Source organism: Phalaenopsis equestris, unplaced genomic scaffold (assembly GCF_001263595.1).
Source record: "Phalaenopsis equestris unplaced genomic scaffold, ASM126359v1 Scaffold000002, whole genome shotgun sequence".
Taxonomy (NCBI): Eukaryota; Viridiplantae; Streptophyta; class Magnoliopsida; order Asparagales; family Orchidaceae; genus Phalaenopsis; species Phalaenopsis equestris.
Genome location: NW_018164444.1, coordinates 44,180,771 through 44,207,776, shown reverse-complemented (window position 1 = coordinate 44,207,776; position 27,006 = coordinate 44,180,771). Strand labels below are relative to the sequence as shown.

The window sequence follows — 27,006 nt, the reverse complement described above, 5'->3', positions numbered from 1 at the left end:
CTTTCCCTATTCCCATGGAAAATCCTGATGCCAAGTTATACCGTTTCATTGGAAGTCACAATTGGGATACCAAATGTATCATATAAGAGTCCATTCAATAACATAAAGAAATAATCAAATCTAAATATATGTACATACATATATTTATAAAAGGATATAAATGGAATAATAAAATTGTATTAAAAGGAGATAGGGGAGAGCAGAAGACTTGTTGTTAGGGTTTCCAAAAGAAAAGGGGCAGCGGGTTTGCTGAGGTCTCATGACTCTAGAGGCAAGGAAGAAAAAGAGGGAGAAGATTTCTAGGAGAAGCAAGGAGAAAGTAAAAGGAAGACTTCAATAGCTACAAAAGAGAGGATTGATGGCTGCTACAAGAAGGTCGCTATTCAGGCAGTGTGCTTCGGTCTTCCCTGAGTAACGAAAAGAGTTGATAGGCAAGTGCGAGAGAAAGTCAGTTTACAAGAGTTTGATGAATCAGGAAAGTGTCAAGCAAAAAAGGAAGGAGTTGCATGAATCGTGTGATAAAAAAAGGCAGCAGGATGAGCAAATTACGGGAAAAACAAGGAAAGTTTTAAACAAAAGCGGCAATGAGCGAGAAAGGAAAGAAATTCACCTAGATTTGTGTGATCGGGGATCGTAAGGCCGCACGAGAGTGAGTCGAATAAAGTAAGGGTTGAGTTCTTACATTATTAAACCAACAATCTCACTAGGGGCAGGAAGCACGTCAAATATGCGATGAACTGAAATCAGACACCACTCTTATTGTTGAAGGAACCTATAAACAAAATTGAAACTATCGAAATACAAAAGACATGAAAGAGAAGAAAACTACAAAGGTATTTCTGATATTTTTCTATCAGTAAGTTGTTTTGTCAATCGAATGACCTTGATAAAAAATAAAAAATAAAAATAAAATATATGTGGCAAGCCAAAATGGAAAATTGAAAAAACAAAAGACTATATAAGTCAACTACTCAAGGTCCTGCAAGTTTTAAAACCAAAAAAATACTACAAAGAATAAAGGATGCTTGAACCATATCTCTCAATCCTCTCGGATGGTCAGATAAAAGCTTTTCGATGCACTTGAAACTTAAAACTGATATTCTCTGGTTCGGCAGGAATTCCGCCAACAAACACCAAAAGAAAAATCTGATTAAAACATGGCCATAAGAGACTTGGTTCACGAGATAGGCAAGCTTTTGCTTCTTGATTAACACCTTAAAACAAATTCATGATGTATAATTCAAAGTTTTGAGTAAGAATTTATACAAAAAAGAGAAAAAAATTTCAAGAACCTGATTTTACTCCAAGTTGTCTGATGCTCTACCCGTTATTTCAATGTTTAACTTAATAAAAAATAAAGTGTGACGACAATTGGCAATTTAGAGCCAAAGACAAGGAACAAGATCAAACCATGTATGGAAATTGTTGTTTGCCGCCCATTTTCAACACCTTCGGTCGGAAGTTTGGACCATTTTTTGGACAAGGGTAAAATAAAATGTCAAGATCCAATATGCTAACGATTTCCCTGACCTGCAAATTTCAGAAGTTACCAGCAAATGAGAGATAATACAAAGGGAAATTCACATACCGAGCACAATTGTTATGTATTGATATATCTAACACCTAAACTATCATATTTACATACGTTACATATTGGTGCTTTAAATCTATGCATGAAAAAGGTGTATTTCACTTTTAAAATGGGGTAATATTATTTTGATGTGATATTAAAGATTTGAGTGATATGTATGAAAATATGAAAGTTTAGGTGTGAGATATGTAAATACATCAGAATTGTGTACTATCTATGTAAATGCCCCTAATACAAAATAATTAGAGAAGCTCGAACAAAGCAAAAAGTAGCAGCTGAATGACTCTTTCTTAAAGTTCACCAGTAAAACAAGATGAAATATTAGTTAAATCACAATATAGGACTAAAGCTTACAAATTCTTAGACAGCTGGGGGCGAGGAAAATGGCTAACCTTTCGGCAAAAAGGACAACTAATGGTTTTGTGTGTCCATCCGTCCATGAACAAGAAAAACAGCCGGTCAGTTTTGTGGTAATCATAAAGATGAATCTCTTATGAAATTTAAATCAATTTGGATGAAAGGACATACTTGAAATAACACACTATTTAACTTAAAAGGTGGATTACCTTTCAAATTCATAAATCTCAATAGGTTTCTCAGGTCGAGGACCAAGCCTTGAAGTCTCTTTGAGCTTGAACCCTAAAGAAATTGAATTATAAGATGCTCATTAGATAAGAAATCTCTAAATTTGGTGAAGCAATTTTCTATCTCAGAATTAAATGATCAGCTTTCGACAGCCAAATTGATGAAATGGTAAAAATAAGATACTTTCCCTAGTGTGCCACCTAAAACCAACCCAATTAATATTCCAAACCAAGATCCAAAAAAATTACTAGCATAGCACCCAAGCCCTTTATCTCACAAAACTAGCATGTGAAAAACTTAAATCAACCAGAGGGCTAATCATGTTTGGGTTAACCAATTCTTTTGCCCTTGCCCATCCAAATGATAGATGATTCGATGAAAAGCTGCTTCCAAGCCACTCAACACACAGCAGCTGCCAAGAAAACATAGGCCATCATGGCATAATGGAACAGGGGAGATGGATGGGCAAGAAAAGAAGTCAGGACAAGTGCTATACCTTACAAAGTATTATGAGAATCTTTAATTGAAACTTATAATGAAGCCGTGGTTCAAAATGGTAGAAAATTTTGGGTGAAATTTTTTCTTTGTTTTTTTTCTTTTTGGATTTTGTGGTAGAGTATGTTTGCACTAGTTATATGTGGTATAACAAAAGAATCCCGACAATCATATTATAGGCCAATTTATACTTGAAACGTACCTGGGAAAGATGAGATATTGTTATTTATTTAAAAAAGTTTCATACTTCAGTTAAATCTATTCTCAATAAGTGAATTGTAGGAATTCATGTTAAGCCCCTCTTCTATCAACTTAAGGAAAAAAAATTAATGCGGATATAAGCAATGAATTTGTTCTTTACCTGCGATACTCAAAGCATACTCATTTGGAGGGATTTGATCCTTAGACACTAAAGATGCTGAATAGCTGCAGAATTAAAAATCAAGTTCCTCATAGGTGAAAAAAATAATAATAATAAAATGAAACATTATGTGGAAAATTTTCACCATATCTTTGGCCCTAAAAATAAAGAAAAATAAGAAAATATCCTGCTAAATCAAACAAAACTAAATCCAGGTTATTGAAACTTTCTAACTACAATTTTGCTTCTCCAATTATGTCAGCATGCTTGGAGTCCTCTTCCGTCTAGTTCCGCTACTTACAGTTATGAAGCTAATAATTCAGCTTGATGTTTCATGCTCCAAATAAAATTTTTAAATATAAAATACTATAGCAACAAAAAACTTTTATTTAGCCTTATCTTAATTTTCTCATTATTAAACTAGTGCACCATGCAAGAGAAGCTATTGAAGAATAGATATCCTTCAAGAAAATGCGACTCTAAGACAAGAAAATGGGCTTCAGAAACACATATGAAGTGAGATAAATATGCAGGCTGCAGATAATTTAAAACATTAAACTAAAGAGGAGACGAGGTTGAAGGTAGCGAAAAAATTACTACACAAATATGTTTTGTCACAAGACTTGATTAAACATTTTTTTTTTTTTTTTGTTGTACCATGTTGTCATGTAATTTGGATAATCATTTCGTAAAATCATATTAAAGATTGTCATCCAAGTGTTGCAAAAGTTATAGCTCCTCGGTAAAAAGAAACTAGTGTGACACTAACATGGCTAGAAAGATTAAAAAAAATACTATTAAGGAATATCATACAATTATTGTTTCAAGATAATTACAATAATGAATTAGGTTTAAAAGCTAAAATCCATAAAGTTTCTTTTCTGGTAAGTAATGTAAACCATTGTTATAAGAATAGTTTTCCAGCATTCATACAACAAAAATTCCATTTTGCATTAGTAATTATTAGTAAAGAGAATAAACTCAACCAAGGGACAATGCTGAACCATAAAATAACTACAAAAGAGATGAAGCATCACAAAAGAGAATATCAAAATTTATGTAATTAAACTTAAATAAGCCTATTTTCACAACCACACAAAAATCAGAAAATTCATTAAAATTCAAAAAAAGTAAATAAAAAATTACACTACGTGCAAAGTTAGAGATATGGATAAAAATACTATATTATGTAGTTAAAAGAAAATATAATCACGAAGTATAAAAATGAGGGTTATAAAAGTAGAAGGGAATGATGGTGTTGCTCCAATTACTCACTTCACTTCTTTATTGTAAGAGTTAAATAAGAACTATTCCTTACTTTTGATCAGGAGTTTCTTCTTCTGCTAATGTCAAAAATAATAACACTTTATCCTTCTTAATGCCAAAAAAAAAATTCCATTTGCAAGCATTCAAAAAAAAAAAAAATATTCATTTCTCTCTCGGATGACAGCTCTCATTTCCCTTCTTACTACTCTCTCATCGTTGTTTCATATTATAAAATCTTTCAAAACAATGCAGCAATCTTCTTATGTAATATTTAGATATGATAGGGAACAACACGGAATTTAATAAACCTTTAATTTGGTACTTATCATCTGGGAAATCAAAATCTGAAATGACTAACATAGACACTATACTGGAAAAATTAAATATGGATAAATTTTTATTTGGTAGCCACCAATCTTTAAGAATCAAAAATCAAATCTAATCCAAAATAATTAATGAATTAGACTCCACGGTTAATAATATCTTACTTGAAGCATAACTTTTGAATATACTAGTTTAATAGTTGTGTTTGAACACTTACCTATTTAGCACATGCATGTTATTCATTGCAAAGATTAATTGAAACTTTTTAATATCACAATCCATTAGTGACAAATTTGTCAAATTTTACTTTTAGTATTGTGTTGATATTTTACGTTAGACTTTTGCCTATCTTGCAAAGCCCATCTATTCATTGAAAGCTCCTACCTAAAAAAAAATATTTTGCATTGCTTCTATAATTACCAAAAATAAATTTTACAGTAGCTCCTATTTTTCTGGTTTTTGATTTCATACCTAGTATCATTCATACTTCTATAAGCTATCACCATACTTCTTCAATGCAACTCATCAGCATGTGATATTATACTCTAAAATGCAGAATCCACTAATATTGTTTGTCTTAGGACAACCAGCACACCCTAAAGATTTTAAAGGCATCAATATCACCAAAAAAATATATATCTTACAAGGCTACAACACTAAAAGCACTTGAAGAAATTTGATTCTTGTTCAATTTGGTACGTATCTGGCTATTCCCATTGACATAATGACACCACCATGCGCCATTAATTCAACAATATTAGAATCTCCAATCTTCAACAGCTCCAATTTCTATTTACACATGGCAACTAGAACTTGTCTTATATGCAATTAAAACATGCCAAACTCAAAATCCAATATTATTTACAGTTTTTATTTTAACTCTTAAGTCAAAAAAAGAGTAACACTAATTTCATAATAAAAAAAATGATAATAGTACTTGAATCATCTAACTTATCCTTTTGTGGTTGTCATATACTCTCAATCCCTTTTCTTTAAAACAAATAATTCTATTCATATGCCTTTTTTCCTTACAATAGAAGCAAGTAATCTTTTTAAACTTATTTTAAGATTTATTTTTACAATGATTAGAAAAGAACTATTCCACATTGCATATTCCTATAATCCACAATAAGCTTTCAGCTAATTTATCATCTCCCTCGACCTTAGAAATCATCTTCTATGAAAAAATGAATTTTCAAAATCATAAAATATGCTGTCTGAAATGTTCTTCTAAGGAGGGGTAGAGCACATCCACAAATAAAAATTGATCTTCATCATTAAAAATTACAACAATATTCCTCAAGATTCTAATGATGAAATTAAATTCCTTCAAATGTATTTTAATACGCATACATTCTTTCAATGGAATCAAATATTGTCTAATTTTGATAAAAGTTGTCAGACAAACTTTTAGTCACATACAAAGTCTATAGATTGAGCTCAAAACCTCAAAAAGTTATTTCCTCTAAGAGCGCTATTAAGATCTCATCACCCACATACAATGGAATCACTGAGAGAGGTTTCTCATCAACCACTATTTGTCTTCTTCACTTATGAATTCAAGCATCTTGTTGCGCCCCACAGATTGCCTTTACAAGTTCATGAAGGTAAACATATCAAGTACTTTGGTTCTCCAGATATCAAAACTCTTTGAGCAATCGAAATTTTCAATCTTGAAATTCATGGACACCATATTTTTAATAAACTAGCACTGAAACTACTTATTATGAAAGAAGGAACTCATAACCTAACAGCAAATATGATGATCAAGCACTATCAAAGAGAATATCAAATTTTGTGTGGTTTGACTTAAGCTTATATCCATGGCCATACAAAGGTCAAACGCAAGTAAACTTTAAGATAAAGTATGTAAAATATTATACTTCATACAAAATTACAGATATGGAAAAAGATAATAATATTTTATCTAAATAAGAGAAAATATAGCCAGCAAATGCAAAGATGAAAGCTAAATATGAAGAAGGAGATGTTATTGCTCCAATTACTCTTTTCAACTCTCTATTACAACTGTCTAAATTAGAAGTATTCCTTATTATAACCACGAGATTCTTTTCTTACTGAGACCAAAAATAGTAACATCTATTTCTTCTTAAAGAACTAGAAAAACTACAATTGCAAGAACACATAAAATCTCTTCCTTTTTCCTTAGATCGCATCCATCATCTCTCTTTTCATTTTCTTCTCTTCTTTTTGTTACTTCTTGTTATGAGATATTTCAATATAATGAAATAATCTTTTTATATAATGCTTAGTAGATGTTTTAGATTTGACTTATGTTAAGAAAGATAGAAGTGTACCTAAATAGACCTGGGCATGTTGTATACAAAAATTATCTTAATTTATTAGAATTAAATGAAAATATGGTACTCGATAGGACACAATGGAGAAAAAGGATTTATGTTGCCGACCCCACTTACTGGGATAAAGGTTTGTCGTTGTTGTTGTTGTATATAATGCTTAGACATGATATTTAGCAAGCTTGAATTTATAAAAACTTAAATTTGATAATCACTATTAAAAAAATAAATGTGAATTAATTAACCATAAGTTAGGTCAATGACCATTTTCAAAAATAAAAAGTGAACTGAGTTTTATGGCCACCAATATGAAAAATAAGTCTGAATGAGTTTTAATTTATAGCAACCAATCTCCAAATATCAAGATTTTAACCTATCCAAGTAAAGTTAATGAAATTAAACTCCCCACTTAGTAATTTCTTGTGTTACATTGTGCTATGTTATGTTGCGTTCCTGAGTAAAGAAGATAATTCTTTGCAAAATCTTGTTAAGATCGTTATCTAAAATGATATAAGAGCCATCATAGCTTGGTAAAATACTATTGTTACATTGATATGAGTTGATTAAATAGTTTAATCGAATATTAATATTATTTCCATGAAATAAAAATATAATATCCTTATCTAATTTTAAAATAACTTTCATACAACTAAACTTTCACTCATAGATTATTTTTAAGAATCCTAAAACTACTTTTGTTGTTCAAAGATGGCCAATCAACCAACAAGAGGCTATTAAAAAAGATCAATGTTCATAAATAGCTCATGTTTGTCTTGATATTTGTTCATGTTCTACTAAACTACTAAACTAGAAAGTCAAATTTAATCAATATTTTTCAATTTGTTTAATAAATGAACCTAACAGAAATGAGAGTCCGCTCCACGATGTTCAGCTAGGAAAGAGCTAAAAAATAATATACACAAATATATATATATATATAGATATCTGTATGTGTGTGTGTGTTATATATAAATAAAAATTATTGAATATACTTTACAATAATGAACAATATATGTTCTAAATTCTGCATCCATCAAAACAATATACCATGAAAATCACAAATAGTTTCTTAAGCAATTAGAATCATTAACAAGCAGAAACCTAGAAACTATTGAAATAAAGTAAGAATAGCAATATCAAGCACAACAATGTTCCTGTCCTTGCATTTCCTTCTCACACATAAAGCAAGATTTTAAGCTACCTGACGTTCTTATTCAACAATTCAATTGTTTTGCATCCCGAAAAAAGTTGGAAAAAAAAACAAATGCACCAAACGATATAATGAGCGCAAAGTAGACAGTATGCAACCCTTGAACGAAAGCACCAGTGCCGAGACGAAAGGGCAGCGCGAGAGAAGCTCCCAGAATGTCAAGAAACCTATCGGGGCGTACGGAAAACGGCTTTGGCTGCGGCGGCTTGAAGCCATCAGGAGGCGAGAACAAAAGCGGCGGAGAAGAAGAAGACGTCGATGAGGATGACGAGCTTCCACCCTCATCTTCTGCTGCGGCGAATGTGTGGGATGAAGCAGAGCTCTCACTGAGCTCGGCGGAAACCCGGAAGCATTTGCGAGAAGAAATACGGCAGCGCAGAGACCCGAAGAGGGGAGATGAGCAGGAGACGAGAAGTCCGGCCATTAAACTCCGGCAAGCGCGACACAGGAGCCCGAGAATCGATAAGTACCACTTTAATTTACTCATTTTGGGGAGTCGAGGAGCTTATATATAGATAACTTTGTATTATATTCAAAAAATAATATTGGAACCTAACACTACACTATTTTCAGCTAGGGATATAAATGAGGAAGCCAAGTTGATGATTTTAACTTACTCATTAGTGAGCTCAATATTATGTCCCATAAATAATTAATGGGGTTTATCATATTTGCTTGGTTTTGACCTTCTAAAATCATCTTCTAGTGGAGCCATAATATTCAAAAAGATTTTTGAAATATTATGCATTTACTTAGATTTGTTTCAGAAAATTTATGGAAGACCTTGAAAAAATTTGATTATTTTAAAAATATTAATAAATTTCTATAATTTGCTAAAAAATTTTGGATATTTCAGTAATAATTTAGAAGTTTTTAGATCTCTTCAGAAAGTATAGACATTTAAGAAATTTGTAGGGTAAAGAGAAATATCTAGTCATATATTCTAGTATATTCAGTGAAAGAAATAGAGTTTAAAGAAGGGGAGATAAAATAAAAAATCAACTAAAATGCATCAAATAATTTTTAATTTTTTATAAATAAATAAATAAGATAAAATTACAAAAAAAAAGTTAAGGATAAGTTTTAATATAAAATTTATATTTTTTTAATACATGTATTAAATTATATTAATATTTCTTCATTACATTGAAATTATCAATAATTGATTCCACATCAAAAATAATCATAACATCACTTTTAATGAATATTTTCAGTGAACTAATAGGAAAATAATATTTTATTTACTTTTATTATTTTGTCATAATAATTTTCATGATTGAAAGATGAATGTTCATTTGTTAATTATAAAATCTTTATTAAATTAAAATACATATTCGTTAAATTTTTTTTAGTATTTAAGTTTAGGAAGCAAAATTTTAATGTATTATATGATAATAAAGACGGGGTTTGATTGCCTCCCATAGACCCCCTTGTTCCACAACTGAGTGTAGTCCTTAATAATATTCTAGGACAATCATGACTGCCACGTAATTTATAGAAGTCTCTAAAATAAGAAATATTTCGTAGAGTTCTATAATATTCTTGAAGTGGTATTTTTGTACTATAAATGGAGAAAGAACCCCTTCATTTTGTTAAGAAGTTGAAAGCGAGTCTTAGTCTTATAAAAGCTCATATTTAGTAACAAAGTTTTTCTCCACATTCTCACTTTAGCCATTCCATAATCTCATTATTAGCTAGCTACTTATGAAAGTGAGTAATAAGTACAACTTAGCAATTTGTATGTGATAGGGATGCATGCTACTTGAAGAATAGTAAATCCATGACATTGATCTTAAAGCCAAACTCGAGCTCTTATATTTAACTAGCTCAAGTTTAAGCTTAAGGAGACTCGACTCATTAGCTTGCAAGCTAGCCCGATTAGAAACCATACATGGCTAAATCTAGGGATTTTTTTTATTTTTTATATTTTTGCTCTTAATTTAGCAGATAATTTCCAGTCTCAGAACTACATTCTCTTATAAAAATGTAGGGCCCATCGGTGTCTTTTCAAATGCTAGACCCAGTGATGCTTTCTTCAATGTAGGCCTCCCATAGCCCCCCTTGTTCCACAACCGAGTGCGGTCTTTAATAATATTCTAGGACAATCATGACTGCCACGTAATTTATAGAAGTCTCTAAAATAAGAAATATTTCGTAGAGTTCTATAATATTCTTGAAGTGGTATTTTTTGTACTATAAATGGAGAAAGAACCCCTTCATTTTGTTAAGAAGTTGAAAGCGAGTCTTAGTCTTATGAAAGCTCATATTTAGTAACATTTTTTTTCTCCACATTCTCACTTTGGCCATTCCATAATCTCATTATTAGCTAGCTTCTTATGAGAGTGAGTAATAAATACAACTTAGCAATTTGTATGTGATAGGGATGCATGCTACTTGAAGAATAGTAAATCCATGACATTGATCTTAAAGCCAAACTCGAGCTCTTATATTTAACTAGCTCAAGTTTAAGCTTAAGGAGACTCGACTCATTAGCTTGCAAGCTAGCCCGATTAGAAACCATACATGGCTAAATCTAGGGATTTTTTTATTTTTAATATTTTTGCTCTTAATTTAGCAGATAATTTCCAGTCTCAGAACTCCACTCTCTTATAAAAATGTAGGGCCCATCGGTGTCTTTTCAAGTACTAGACCCAATGATGCTTTCTTCAATGTAGGCCTCCCATAGCCCCCCTTGTTCCACAACCGAGTGCGGTCTTTAATAATATTCTAGGACAATCATGACTGCCACGTAATTTATAGAAGTCTCTAAAATAAGAAATATTTCGTAGAGTTCTATAATATTCTTGAAGTGGTATTTTTTGTACTATAAATGGAGAAAGAACCCCTTCATTTTGTTAAGAAGTTGAAAGCGAGTCTTAGTCTTATGAAAGCTCATATTTAGTAACATTTTTTTTCTCCACATTCTCACTTTAGCCATTCCATAATCTCATTATTAGCTAGCTACTTATGAAAGTGAGTAATAAGTACAACTTAGCAATTTGTATGTGATAGGGATGCATGCTACTTGAAGAATAGTAAATCCATGACATTGATCTTAAAGCCAAACTCGAGCTCTTATATTTAACTAGCTCAAGTTTAAGCTTAAGGAGACTCGACTCATTAGCTTGCAAGCTAGCCCGATTAGAAACCATACATGGCTAAATCTAGGGATTTTTTTATTTTTAATATTTTTGCTCTTAATTTAGCAGATAATTTCCAGTCTCAGAACTCCACTCTCTTATAAAAATGTAGGGCCCATCGGTGTCTTTTCAAGTACTAGACCCAATGATGCTTTCTTCAATGTAGGCCTCCCATAGCCCCCCTTGTTCCACAACCGAGTGCAGTCTTTAATAATATTCTAGGACAATCATGACTGCCATGTAATTTATAGAAGTCTCTAAAATAAGAAATATTCCATAGAGTTCTATAATATTCTTGAAGTGGTATTTTTGTACTATAAATGGAGAAAGAACCCCTTCATTTTGTTAAGAAGTTGAAAGCGAGTCCTAGTCTTATGAAAGCTTTTTCTCCACATTCTCACTTTGGCCATTCCATAATCTCATTATTAGCTAGCTTCTTATGAGAGTGAGTAATAAGTACAACTTAGCAATTTGTATGTGATAGGGATGCATGCTACTTGAAGAATAGTAAATCCATGACATTGATCTTAAAGCCAAACTCGAGCTCTTATATTTAACTAGCTCAAGTTTAAGCTTAAGGAGACTCGACTCATTAGCTTGCAAGCTAGCCCGATTAGAAACCATACATGGCTAAATCTAGGGATTTTTTTATTTTTAATATTTTTGCTCTTAATTTAGCAGATAATTTCCAGTCTCAGAACTCCACTCTCTTATAAAAATGTAGGGCCCATCGGTGTCTTTTCAAGTACTAGACCCAATGATGCTTTCTTCAATGTAGGCCTCCCATAGCCCCCCTTGTTCCACAACCGAGTGCAGTCTTTAATAATATTCTAGGACAATCATGACTGCCATGTAATTTATAGAAGTCTCTAAAATAAGAAATATTCCATAGAGTTCTATAATATTCTTGAAGTGGTATTTTTGTACTATAAATGGAGAAAGAACCCCTTCATTTTGTTAAGAAGTTGAAAGCGAGTCCTAGTCTTATGAAAGCTCATATTTAGTAACATTTTTTTTCTCCACATTCTCACTTTGGCCATTCCATAATCTCATTATTAGCTAGCTTCTTATGAGAGTGAGTAATAAGTACAACTTAGCAATTTGTATGTGATAGGGATGCATGCTACTTGAAGAATAGTAAATCCATGACATTGATCTTAAAGTCAAACTCGAGCTCTTATATTTAACTAGCTCAAGTTTAAGCTTAAGGAAACTCGACTCATTAGCTTGCAAGCTAGCTCGATTAGAAACCATACATGGCTAAATCTAGGGATTTTTTTTTATTTTTTATATTTTTTCTCTTAATTTAACAGATAATTTCAAGTCTCAGAACTTCATTCTCTTATAAAAATGTAGAGCCCATCGATGTCTTTTCAAATACTAGACCCATTGATGATTTCTTCAATGTAGGCCCCATCGATGCCTTCTCTAGCGAACTACCATTGTGGCTTTCTCGTCGAACTTCAATACCTTCTTTAACAAAGTCCTATTATGAATTTTGTACTAGTTTATCACTTTTCCCATTGATGCATGCTCTAGCAAGCTTCTGAGGCCACTTTTCACAACACCACTATTGCATTATCCAATGAACTTTCGTCATTTTCCTCCACTTCCTAAGTCAAGTTTCTTTGCAATTATTGATTGAGTCAAGATTCAAGCTCAAGCTCACTATTTTTCTAACAAGTAACACTTAAGTTTTTTGCATGAGCTTGACTTAAGCTTGATCTTGAGTTTGAGCATGTTAATTAGTGGGGAGCTAAACTCAAGTTAGCATTGATGCAAGATCAACTTTACTTATTTATATATGCTTTAATTTTAGCTTATCTGGTTACATGTTTCGAGGATATATAAATGTCTCCAAGCCCTATATGTGAAAAGTGGAGGGTTGTATTAGGGAGTCGACAGCCAACGAAAAATTTGTTGAAAAATCATGGCAAGAATCCTTTGATCATTATGTGAATGTTAGGGCATCCACTGTAACCAACACGTTGTATGACATTAATATAATGAAAAGTGTGCAAGGGCCGCTACATCGGCGTCCCGGGTATAGTGTCAATAAGCAAGGGTTCCCACATTACTGATGCAATGCATGTAAAGATGTTAGCCCATAAAATTAATATTAGGATATGATCTTGGAATATATGTACTCTCACAAGTAAATTAATGGAATTAGTTGATATCAATATTCATAAAAAGTTATATATCTTAGGTATTCAAGAAACTAAATGGGTTGGAGAAACGACTAATGAGATTGATAACTTAGGTTTTAAACTTTAGTATTCAAGTAAGAGTCACATTAGAAACTGTGTAGGTGTACTTATATATAATAGTTTGAAAGATAATGTTGTAAATAATAATAGAGTTGGAGAAATAGTTATAGCCCTTGAGATTATTGTTGATACTAAAATTTTTAATATTATAAATGTGTATGCTCCTCAAGTAGGTTTAGATATATGTTCTAAAGAAAACATATGGAATGACCTGGAAGACTTAATACAAATGTTACCTCTTGAAGAAAGAACTTGTATTGGATGAGATTTAAATGGCTATGTCGGTAGAGTGATAGAAGATTTTAGAAATATTCATGGTAGCTATGGTTTTAAAGTGATTAATAAAAAAGGTAGAGTCATAGTAGAGCATATGATTTTATTATTGTTAATACTTTATTCAAGAAAAGAGATGAGCATTTTATTACATATAAGAATGAATCTAATAAAACACAAATTGATTATTTTCTTATGAGAAGAAGAGTTTATCGATTATGTAAGGATTGTAAGGTCATTACAATTGAGGATTTAAGTACTCAACGTCAATTATTAGTTTTAGATTTTAAGATGAAGAGTTGTAAAATAAAGAATGTTATGAGTCATTTGTTGGCATCAATTTTTTATGTCACGAGTGCAGGATGTCCACCTGCATAACTCGGGATAGCTTTCGGTCCATCCGTAACATCTGGTAGTTCAGACACCCACCCTGAACCTTTCGGCACGTGTTGAGAGGCACGTACCAGGGTCATCCTGCTAGGCTTTGGCTTTCGCCTAGGCGAAGGCCAGTTGGCATTTTTGCTCGTCGGATGACTTCAATTGGATCGATGAATATTATGTGTCACGTCAAGCGCAAAATTGGCTCAAATTGACGCGATCGCCAGCGAAGTTGTTTAGATGACCCCAAACGGCGAAACATACCACACGAGTGAGTCCGGAACATCGATTTCACTTGAGAGAGACGTCCATTTTTCCATGTCTTTGTGGGGGGCTAAAAAGGTATAAATTATCATTTTTTATCTGATTGTTGAAAAAGTGGTCTGAATGGCTAAACATACTGCGCCGAAGCGCCTGGAACGTTGATTTTACCTATGGAGGACATTCATTTCAAAATGATGGCGCGTTTGGGCTAAAAACACACAAGATGATGATTATTTAACTGATTATTATTATTATTATATTATTATTATTATTATATTATTATTATTATTATATTATCCTTTATAAATAATCGCTTCTCCCCTCTTTCTCTCTCGAAAAATTATTGTATACATACACCGCATGCAGCCGCCATACTCCCTTTTTGCGAAAAGCCCTAGCTCGAGCTCCTCTACCGCTTTTGCTGGAACTTGCTCCTTGCTCTCGAGACTCGTCGATCGGCCCATATCGCTGGCGAACTCCTCAGTCATCGGCATCCTCCTTCCTCACGCTGAAGGATCGCGACGAACGCCGCCACCTCGCGGTCTCCGTCTCTTCTTCATTGCGAAGCTGCCGCCACCTGCTCCTTTTTTTCTTCGGCCTCTCTGACACTGATAACTTGCTCTCGACGGTCTGAGCATCCCCTCGCCGACCTCCTTTCTCAGGCCGAGCATTCTTTTTTTCGGCCTCCTTCCTTGGTCGAGCCCTCTTCTCAGCCTCCTCTCCCACCGACGAAGCTTTTTTTTTTCTGGTGTGTAGACCTCCTGCTAGCGCCGCACAACCCACCTTCATCTCCTTGCAAGAAGAAAAGAGGGGAGGAGCTTAAACCCTCTCCCATGCATTTTTCCTTTGTGTGTCGCCGACGAGCTAGCTCCTCCACCTCGTCGTCCCTCACTCCTTGGTGGTCGAAATATCTCCCCGGAGTGATTTACCGTTGAGGGGCAGCAACAACACCGTTGCTTGAAGAGGCGTGGGCGTTTTCAACTTTTAAAGAAAAGCCTCCTCCCGAGGTTCATCGGTGTCGAGCGTCGCTAAGGTATACGTGTCGGTCACATTTTCCTATGCTATAATCTTTTATTTTAAGATGCTTGCATACCTCACGACCTCCCTGCCCTCATTGGGTCTTTTTGTTGTCCTGTGCACATTCTACGAGGCACACTGGAGCATGGATCAGATGCTGGCGAGCTTGGAGCAAACAAAGAAAATGCATTTGCAACCATCACGGTGGTGAGATTCCTTACCTCCTAGCCAGCCTTAGGAATAGTGGAGTCTATGCGTGTGGGTTCGATCGTCCACACGGGGAGTGTGCGTCGGCGTGGGTCAGCGCGACGACGTGCCTGCGTGATGGAACGTTGGACTTCCTAGAGCTAGACTTTAGGTTAGGATTTCCCGTTCGCAGCCAACACCCTACGTAGAGCCGAGTGTTTCCCCTTTGTTGTAAGCCTTAGCACAAGTCCTAATGAGTCGAAGTCCCGAACTCCCCTTGCTTTGGGTTCCCCAGCTTTACTTGGAGAAGTTGAGATGTCAGACTTGGCAAAACGAGATAAGTTTTGTAGTTGGCTCACTTTGCAAAGTCTGAAGGAGTTGCAAAATCGGAAAAGCTTTGTAGCTAGTCCATTTCGTGATGCTGTGGAGAGTTTCTCCCTTGGAGATCCGTGGATAAACTCCCCACATTTCCAAGGGTCTAAACCTTAGGTCTCCCAGATGAGGTCGTTAGAACGAGTCTGGTTTGCTACCTGCATGTTGGTTTGCTGCATATTGCATTTTTGTTTGGTGCAGTTGCATTTCACTTTGATTCAACCGGTCGCCCTGGCCCGGTGAGCATTTCACTTAGCTCCAACCGACCGCTCAGGCCTAATGAGCCTCTCACTTCGCTCTAATCGGCCACCTTGGCCCGACGAGCATCTTACTTCGCTCCGACCGGCCACCCCGGTCATACGAGTATTTCAGTTCGCTCTGATCGGCCGCCCCGACCCAGCGAGCATCTTACTTCGCTTAGACCCCCCCCGGCCCTATGAGCGTCTCACTTTGGTTCAACCGGCCGCTCCGGCCTGGTAGACCGATTACTTTGGTTCGACCAGCCACCATGGTCCTGTTGACCGATCACTTGCATGTTTATTTGCTTTTGCATTATATCACATGCTTGTTTGCTTGTATGTTGCATCTTATTTGTGTTAGCTTGTATGATCATTATCATTTGCTTGTGTTGCACTTCTTCGAGTCACTGCCGCCACGATATGCCCATCTCTTTCGTTCACTGCCGCCTCGGCACACCTTCCTCAGGCCGCTGCCACCACGGCACGCCCATCCCTTTCGGTCATTACCGCCTCGACACACCTTCTTGGGGCCACTGCCTCCACGGTACGCCCACCCTTTAGGTCACTGCTGCTATGACACACCCATTTGTTCGGGCCGCTGACTCCACGACATGCCCATCTTTTCCTGAGTCACTGCCTCACGGTACACTCATCACTTCTGTCACATGACTGTTCGTATTTACATTTGCATGTTTACATGGATAGCAAGTCAGGCTCGTTAGGAGAGTGACCCGTGTCAGTCCCGATGCCTTAATGAGCATTGCTTGCTGGTTTGATCCCGATGAGCAATGCGAGTTAAGTCATCGGGATTGACACGAGTATGACTGGTATGACTGTGCTGCTGTGCTGAAGATCTAATAGATCTAACTCATGTCACCACTCTTCGTGACACCCTTTAGATCTGTCAGATCTTTAGGATGTGGCCTGTATGGAGACCCGTTCAAAATAATAGTATACCCTGACTTACCTCACACGTAGATACTTTATTGACACACTTTTCATTGACGCACTTTTCGTTAGATTGTGTGTTAGGCTAGGATTTAGGGTGCTAGGTAGTCTTTTTTATGCTTGATTATTGTTCTATATTGGATTGGTTGTCCTAGCCATGTATCTTTTATTTGCATTATGCTTGTGGTGTGCCTGCATGCTGCATATGTATGGTAGTGTGTTAGGGCGTTCTTTTGTAGGGAGTCAAGCCTATTTATATGCACACACACAGGTACCGCTATGGGGGGAGTATGTGATGATTTTTTTCCCTTTTTCTTGCAGGTGTTATTTAGCTCCCCCACTTTTAAGGCATGACTCATGATACGTTATTTGCATGTGAGTTTTTCCGCTGACAATTGTTTTCATGCAGGATTGAGTCTTTTTTATTTTTCTATGTACTTTTAGAGTCTAGGAGAGTCCTGTAGCAAAAATAAGATACGGGCACGGGTTCCGAGGTGTTTGGGCGGGAACCACGTGGAGGGGACCAGGTGTAAATGCTCATTCCATGTATCTTAATTCTACATTTTATATTGATGTATATAATTATGATCGGACATGTATATGCGGAGTTTGATTGTTTTTTTCTTTTTAAGGATATGTTGCACACCCAACGACACCAGCCTATTTATTATTTTGATTTGACTTATTTTGCTTTTTTCATCATGTTGCATGCCTACATTTGCATGTGTTTTCCTTATTTCTCTTTGTGTTTAATCTGGGATTTCACGATGGAACTTAGGCTCTTTAGGACTTAAATTCCTAATTTTCTAAAAAAATTCTAAATAAAATATTCAAAATAATTAAAATTTAGGATTAAAATATTCAAGATTTAAAAATTACAATATTCAGGATTAAAATATTCAAGATTTAAAAATTACAACATTTACTTTCCTGCATATATTAATAGGGTCTCTACAATACTTAAGAACCGCTATAGATAACTGCAATCATATTTGCATGTCCCGAGGAGGAACTCCCGTGCTTCTTCAACCTGACTAACCCAACATATTTTTTATAGGTGGTTGTCTAGTACGCCTAGGATGTTAGAATGCTCACCGGCCTAGACGGGGTATAAGTCTTTTTGTTTAAAGCGTTTTCAGTTTTGTAGATGAACCACCACTTCTCTTTCTTTCCTGAGACATCTTTGACACTTTGGTAGGTATAAGTCCCATCTCTTGGAGCTCTAGCTTATAGTCATAGGATAGAGTTTCCTTCCTTTGACCTTAGGGCTACCGAGGTTCCCGTGGACAACGCAATTCACAAATTGCTGACCGAGAACCTCAGGACGTGTTAGGTCGACTACCTTCACGACGAAGTAGACTTAGGGTCCTAGTAGCTGTGGATGACGGGTCTGTGGTACCCCGACCCCAGTTACCTCTACCTTTTCAAGATCACTCTACCTTCCTTTTGTTAAGCCCTTTGAGCCCTGTCGCTCCTTGACTTCGTTGATATCACCTTGCCACCTTGACGGCCCAATGCCGATGAGCTGCCGCTACCCATAGTGAGAGACTCACTCTCTGCTCGATGACTTGCCATGAGCTTTGAAGCATCGGGACTGTTCCCACACGGAATAACCTTCATTTGATTGTCTATACCTCAAGTTTATGATAATTCAAGTGAAACTTCTTTTATCGAGAGTATTCTTGGATATTCCCCAATATGTAATTAACCAAGTGGGATACGTCCAATTGGGAGTGCTCTTGACCCCATAACAGGCACCTACACCCGTTTCTCTGGTTTTAGGTAGTATACGTAAGTATTCTTTCTCGGATATTGGTTTAAGGTGTTTTCGCCCGACCATGTTAGGGTGGACACTCTTAACATATTCTTGCAAAGTTAATCACACGTAGATTCTCCACATTTTGTGTTTTCTCTTGTTTGTTGATTTGTCGTATGTCCCTTCTTATTCGGTTCCTCTCCTCTTCGAATCATTGATCTGATTCGAGAGAGAGATTTATTCAAATAAGGGAAGTACACAACGATCGACATGCTGACGACTTCTTCTAAAATAAAAAAGAGAAAAACAAGTGAAAACATCATTGTCGTAGAATTAGATGGGGCACCTAAAAGACACATATAAAATTATTTTTTACGAGTAAACTTCAAGATTTTAATATTAGGGATGTTCATGAAGAAGCAAATTCTATGTGGGATAAAGAAACAAACACTATTAAATAAGTGATAAAAAATGTACTTGAGAATCGAAAGAAAACTTTCTATACATAAAAATAATTAGAGTGGAATAATAATATGCAAGAAAAAATAAAATATAAGAAGTTATGTTATAAAAAATGATTTAAATGTAAAAACTTAGAGAACTGAGAAAAAAAATAAAATGACCCGTTTGGAGTCTAAGAGAACAATCTGTGACACAAAATTTTTTGCTTTTAGTGACCTTTAAAGTATATTAGATGCCATAGAAACAAAGAGAAAAGAGAAGTAAATATTCAACTCAAGTAAAGTGTATAAGAGATGAAAATCAAAGAAAAGAGAAGCAAATATTCAACTCAAGTAAAGTGTATTAAAGATGAAAATCAAAAAGTATTTTTCTTACAAAAAGATATTCAACATAGGTTGGTGAGTTATTTTGATAAACTTTTTAATGAAGTTTCTAAAATCTGATTGACATTAGTGATCCCAATATCTTTAATAATAATAAATATTTCATTTTTACTGTCTCAATAGTAAAATTAAAAAAAATTAAGGAAGCATTAAAGAAAACCAATAGGCGGAAGTCTATAGAACGTGTGATATACTAATTCAAGAGTAGAAATATGTAGAAGGTTTGGAATTTTCTTAACTTAATAAACTCTTTAATATTATTTTAAAAACTAAAAAGATGCCTCGGGAGTGAGGGAAGAGTATTTTGGTACCTATTTTTAAAAATAAAAGGGATGCACAAGAGTATATGTACCAATGGCTATAAATAAACCAAGCAATTATTGATACGGTTTTTAATTCACCACACTATACAATATCATATAATCATGTGTTGCATTTCTATTTCCCTTCGTATTATCATTATTGTTTGTCTTATAAATATATATCATATTTGCATAAGCTTTAATATATTTCTTGTCATTAGGTCATCACCATCTCATACCATAATATTCATTGATAAATGGTGTTCATCCCAATATTGAACTTATCAGTGGTCCCTTGATACCAATCAGTTAATCCTAACCTTAATTTTAAGACTCAATAATTTATTTATTGTTCTACCAACGCTCATCTCGTCATAATTTGACCCTCTTCTATATGTTATCAGTACAACTACTTACCTATCATAAACTATATGATTTTTTTTTCTAATCAACTTTATCTATTAGTTATTTTCATATATTGTTTTTGCTTAATATAAATTTACCTATTAGTGATTAGCTTAGTTAGCATGAACAAAAAAATTTAATATTATGGATAATAATTAACAATCATACTTGAAATTACATCTCTATAATAATGTTATGAAATGAACATGAGAATTAAATCATTTATACGTATTATAATCTATTGCTTTCATCAAATATACTCAGCCAAAGAGGGAAGGACACGTTGAAGCTCAATAAAAGAACAAGCAGTCAGGATGCTGAAAGGTTAGAGTGGCGTCAACCATGACATAGAAGTTGGGCTAACAACTCTGTATGAATGGAATATGGTCGCATCAACTCGAGAGTGACTCCAAAGATAAAAAGGTTGTGTTATTAGTTGCCGTTGAAGTAAGATATAAAACACGTGAAGGAGGAGGAGGTTCTTGATCTTTATTTCACATGAAGACAATGTGTTCCGTAATCCTCACATTTGGACTACATTGAAACGCTTCAGAAAATAAACTTTTTTGGAATATTCTAAATTCCTCATAAAAATTAGCTACGTTCTCCTATTATTGTACTTATATTCATCTAGAAAATAACCAAATCAAATATAAACAAAAGTTTGCCCATTTATTTAATAAATCAGGTAGAAGAATAATTAAACTTAGGGTCTGTTTGAGACAGCTTATAAGTGCGGTCGGCGTTATCAAAGCGCCGCCGTACCGTTTAGTTCGCGCGTTTCGTCAGCTTATCCGAAATTCCGTTTCAGTTTTTATACTAAATGCAGGCCACGGGTCGACCCCTGCAGCCGGCCCGGGGGCCGCTTATCATGAAACGCACAAGCTGCCCCAAACGAACTCTTAATCAAACACAACTCTTATAATTTATCTATATGCATAAATAATTTTTGTATGTAAACCCTTTTTCAAACCTCATATGAAATGTCTTTTCATTACTCATTGCACTTAAAAGAGTTTTTTTTTTTTTTTCTCTTAAAGTTATAGCAGATATTTACATGCCAAAACAACTTTATTTATAAATATATAAAAACACTCGAGCATCTTTTTGGTACAACTAAACAACGTTAATTTTTTCAAATGGTTGTGATTCTTAAGCTATAATGCTCATTAATCATGATTATAATTATTTAGACATTTTCAATCATGAAAATTTATTATTATATAAAATAAATATACCGGGCAGTTGAAGAATGAGAAAAGATTTCTCCATCAACTTCTAAATTATCTAAATATATTTATTTTAAATAAAAAAATCACCATTATTATATTTTCCTTAAATATTTATTTTTAATATATATAAATTACATTGAAAGATTTATTTCAACAAATACAAAGTATAGCAAATACTATATTGCTCAAATAATTTACCAGGGAAATAGAAAAGAGTAAAATATATATATAATCAGCTAAAAAATAAAAAAATAATCAAAGTAATTAAATAAAAAATATATAAAATCTCATTTCTCATATACTATTACAAGCACCCATCTCGGACTCATTATTGCTACCTCCTAAGAAAAAATAATTTTCTCATATTCTATAAGCACTCTCTCTTTATTTATAAGACAATCATAAAGTGAAAAAAAAAAAAAATTAAAGAGAGCCTAATCCTAATACCAATATCAATCCCTAATACAAAAGTGTTAGTCAAAAGAAGAACCTGCACCAGAAGATAGAACAGAGGTTTAGACAAGTGAAGTATAAAATATTAGGGGAATCTACATACACGCCACATAAATTTTATATATTTACATATTTAACACTTTCTGAAATTTGCATACATAGCACCCAATTCATATGCATTTACTTATCTCACCCTCGAACTTTGATTTTTACAAGCTAAGTACCTTTTTCTATGTTTAAAAAGCTGAATGAAAAGATTTGAGTTCTATATATGTAAATTTCCCCAACACTTCTGTGTCAGAACCACTTCAAACAAAGGCATGAAAGGTCTATTCTACTTGAGAAAAAGTTAATATTAGTAATATTTCTGAGATGATATTAAGCATTTAAGTGCTACATACATACTAATATTCAGTGTAGATATATAAATAAATAAGAATTGTGTGGTCCTTTTATGAAAATATCATTAGATGCTGGGCCATTCCAAAAAAAAAAGATAGTTAAATCGTCACACCTAGAAAGAAAATCCAATGAATGAAAATATTCAGAGGCCATAAAGCAATATTTATCATCTATGACCCGTTTGGAATCTTCTATTGGTGAGCTTTTGTTTGGTTGCCGACAAGAAGAATATGGATCTTACATCCCTTATCTTCCTAAAAAAAAAAGATGGATTTGATACAATGGAAAGGATGGAGATAGAAAAGAAAGCTCATTTTTACAAAAATGACCCTAGGGAGTGTTAGGCAAAGGAAATTAAAGGAATGTTAGCGGTCAAAAGCTTAAATTTATGGGAGAGAACTGATTATTTGATCTTTTTACAAGAAGATATTTTTAAAATTTTATGATGTGGGACAAATTCAGTACTCAAATATGCCTTAAAAATCTTCTGTCACACGTGCGAGCACAACACGTCAGCTAGATACAACCAAAACATTAGCTTTAATGGCATAGTATAAGTAGTGTGAATCAAAAGGGAGGTCTGAGTTGGGCCTAATACATCATTTGTCAAGCCTATTATTCACTTAAAAATTTTAAGAGGAATTTACATACAGACCACACAATTCTTACATATCTAAAACCTGAACTGCAACATTACATAAAAAACAGCACTATAGCTTACTTTTTAAAAGTTAAATACACCTTTTCCATGAATAAGTTTTTAATTCAAAAGTCTTTCAAATGCAACTATCAAACCTTAGGAGTTGGATATGTAACTACATAAGAATTCTGGGGTATGTATGTAAATTTCCCAAACTAAAATTATATGGTTAAGAGGTAGCTATATCATATTTCTAACCTAAACAGCTCTGCAATAAAGGACTAACCAAATGCTCTCATGTGAATAAATAAATTTTTAAAAAATTGCAGAAATCGACTAGATCTTTTGCTGTAATACCTCACTTCCAGCAAGCAGAGGCTCTTGTAGGTTCTGAATTCGATTAGTCAAATTGATTTTTTTTTTCTTTCTTTCTAAAGCGATTGCTGATGTGAAAATCTGTGTTATATGGCTAGAATCAGACAGCCAAGAATGCCTAAAGTAGAAATAACCTGCAGAAACAAAAAGGAAAAATTAGGACTTTGGTGAATAAAATGTTCCCCTCAACTTCTGCTTTCCAATGTGTGTATTATATATAGCAGAGTTACAACTGATGCTATCTTTTTTAGTGCAATAAATGCAAATTTGCAATGAAGTACTTTATAAAATCTCTCATTGAGGAAATCACCCACCTGAAAATCACTTCATTGCAAGCCACTAACATGTAAATAGAGAAACATAGAATAAATCATACCACTTCATCCTTTAAACCATTTGCAGTTCAAGATTTCATCCCCATGATTAATAACTAAAAGGAAGATTTACATACAGACCCCACAATTCTTATGTAGTTACATATCAACACCCGAAGTTTCATATTTACACTTAGACACATTGGTGTCACAAATCTATGCATGACCAGGTGTATTTAACTTTGAAAAAGTTAGTGATGATGATATTACTGATGTGATGTTAAAAATTTGATTGTTAGGCGTATGAATGTTTAGGTGTTACATATATAAATACAAAAGACTTGTGTGGTGTGCATGAAAATGCCCATAACTAAAAATGCATGATCCAAAAATTACTTCTTTTAAAATGATCAAAATCATAGTTATGAAGAAAATTTAAACGCATCTCTAAACTGAAATGTAAATAAGCTTAAGAAAATCTTACCATTTGGCTAGAAGCAGAACCGGTAACTATGAATGATGTTGATGAAGGAGAGAATCCAGACAATCCAGAACCCTGTAATCCAATATTGTACACAGGAGTGCCGTTAGGGTAGAACAGTCCATAATTCCTCTCTGATGTCGGACCAGGCTTTAAATCTTCATTAAATAGAGCAAAAACATGGATACTCAGAGGTATATTTGGCATCAATGGCGTCCCCTGATTCATTTCTAACCTCTTCAATAAATTCCCATTGTATAGAGCAGCATTCTCGGGAGTAGCTCCGGCCTCATCGGAATCCCCTTTCGACGGCCAACCAGTCTCCGATACCCTCACATCAATATCACTGTACCCCGTCGCTTTTATTGCCGAATAAACGGAATCCAGCTGAGCATAGAGCATGTTATCGTAGTTCAGATTCGTATTTGGATCCGTGACGCCTTGATTCGACTGAAACAGGACGTAATCCATCGAGACAGTATCGGGACTCGCCTTATAGGCAAAGTAAGGGTAAACATTTATCAAGAAAGGGGACTTCGTTTTGGAGTGGAAGTCGAGCAATGGCTGAATGTATTGAACTAGGTTTGGAACGAAGGAGCCTGAGGAAGGAGGGTAAGAGTTGCCCAAAATGGCGAGAGAATGTGCGGTGGTTATGCTAACCTGTTGATCTAATCCGAGAGACTGTAGAGCTCCGTGCAGAGATTGCATCGCCGGGAGAAGGTTCGAGATAAGCGAGGTGTCTTTGCCAGAGAGAATTTCGTTTCCGACGGTAATGGATGTGATCTTTGTTCGAGGAAGAAAGGACTGAACGTTTTGTTGAATCCAGGCTTGAGCTTGGGATGGATTGATCATGGCCGCGACGTTCTCATTGCCAATCCCGATTGTGAACTCGATGTCGGAACCGGAGAAGGCGCTTAATACGTTCGAGTCGGCGTCGTAAAGCTTAACTTTGTTGATGGAGAGAGATTGAAGGAGCGCAGAAACTCGGGTTGGTGAAGGAAGATTGTTGGCAATTTGGCCGTAATTGATCCCGAGATTAAGACTCAGGATTTGGATAATTTGAGCTGCCAAGCACAAAGAATCCCTATTTCAAACTTCAATGAAAGATAGAAGGGAAATAAAGAAATAAACTGAAACTGAAACCTAGTCATAAACCAGGGTTATATGAGAAGCAAAATAAAGTAATTGTCAATCAGCTCAGATGATATCATCGGAATCAAAGAACGAAGAAGAGAAATGAAACAAAAATAAGAATAGCAGAAAAAAATTAATCAAACAGAAAACTCTGCAGAAATTACTAGCAAAACCCTCCTACTACATTCATCATCACCAGCACGAAGCACAAACGGCATGGACCAAAACTCCACTTCCACACAGATCTCCAAACTTCCTTTTACTAAAAAAGAAACCAAACGTAACCAAGATCTACAAAAATTCTCCTATAAACTCTTAAGAAATTGCAGTTTCAGCAACAAATAGTAACAATTCTACCAGAAATACAAAGAAAGGCCAAACAGCATTTCTTAAATATCAAATTTCTTTAGTTAGCATTGCAAACTACCAAATAATCTCCTCTAGTTATATCCAAAACTTAAAAATAATTCAGAAAACAATTAACACAAAACTAAGCGTCGGATGCATAAACCAGAGCAGAAAGAAGAGCTCATCTCCAACCTTAAGCCAAAAGCAAAAAGATCGGCTCACCTGATAACAGAGAAAGGATGAAGAACAGTGTAAAAGAAGAGGAGATTGACATTCTCCTCTTTCTCTCTGTCTTCCTGCTTCCTCTCTTCCTCCTCTCCTTCGCCGCAACACTGCCTGCATCTTCTCGATCTGCAATTGTCGCCTGGCTTTTTTAAATAGGAAAATTTACATACATAGCAACCAATTCATAAGAATTTACTTTTCACGCCCAAATTTTAATTTTTAATATTGCACTATTTTTCCTTTTAAATGTTGGTTTGCAGTAAACTTACCGTTGCAACTTATCGTTGCTTAACGCAGCGAATGCGCCGTCAGATTTGGGGCAGCTGCAGCTTAACCAGCTTCTGCTGATAAGCAGCTTATCCTGATAGTCTGTTGATTATCAGCTGATTCGGATAAGCTGTCAGGCTGTTTGGTTGGCGCTTATGGAAAACAACTGATTTCAAAAAATTGATCATTCTGCCCCTGTTCTGAATAAACAGTTTAGCTGTTTGGTTAGTGCGTTTTGTAAACAGCTTATGTGAAAAAAAAAATTTAATTAAATGAATAATCTGTGTTACATAGTAAATTTCACAATTACTTGAAATTGTTTGTAAGCATGCATGTTCTCTGTTAATTCAGAATGAATGCTAAATGAGGTTACATTAAAGACATTCATTTTGTTATATCCGTTAGTAGAGGAAACAAATTAGCTTGGATAATTTGAAAATGTAAATATTTCAGTTACATTTTTCTACTCCGCAAAAGTACAGAAATTGTCATTTTTAAAGACCGATTTTGAAGCTCCTTCAACATCAATGCATTAGAAAATTTACAGAAATCATCAATATACAGATATCATTCAACAACTCTACAAAAGA

At 34.6% G+C, this 27,006-nt stretch overlaps 2 protein-coding genes across 2 annotated transcripts in view; both read right to left on the bottom strand.

The window, feature by feature from the left end:
* Positions 1-8,621, bottom strand: part of LOC110038039 — a 32,853-nt gene extending 24,232 nt beyond the window's left edge. The window contains exons 1-5 of the mRNA XM_020742799.1: positions 8,249-8,621; positions 3,033-3,097; positions 2,158-2,230; positions 1,984-2,002; positions 1,411-1,530 (exon numbers count right to left, since the gene is read on the bottom strand). Of these exons, the coding sequence (XP_020598458.1) occupies positions 1,411-1,530; positions 1,984-2,002; positions 2,158-2,230; positions 3,033-3,097; positions 8,249-8,574 (603 nt within the window). The 5' untranslated portion in view covers positions 8,575-8,621. The remainder of the gene's footprint in view (positions 1-1,410; positions 1,531-1,983; positions 2,003-2,157; positions 2,231-3,032; positions 3,098-8,248) is intronic.
* A 13,447-nt stretch (positions 8,622-22,068) lies between these two features.
* On the bottom strand, positions 22,069-26,281 carry LOC110039488 (glucan endo-1,3-beta-glucosidase 14-like). The gene is made up of 4 exons (XM_020744570.1): positions 26,147-26,281; positions 24,446-25,506; positions 23,630-23,781; positions 22,069-22,267 (listed from the first exon to the last, which is right to left on the bottom strand). Exons 1-3 carry the CDS (start codon positions 26,196-26,198, stop codon positions 23,734-23,736), a joined length of 1,161 nt encoding a protein of 386 aa, XP_020600229.1. The 5' UTR covers positions 26,199-26,281; the 3' UTR covers positions 22,069-22,267; positions 23,630-23,733.
* Positions 26,282-27,006: the final 725 nt, after the last annotated feature.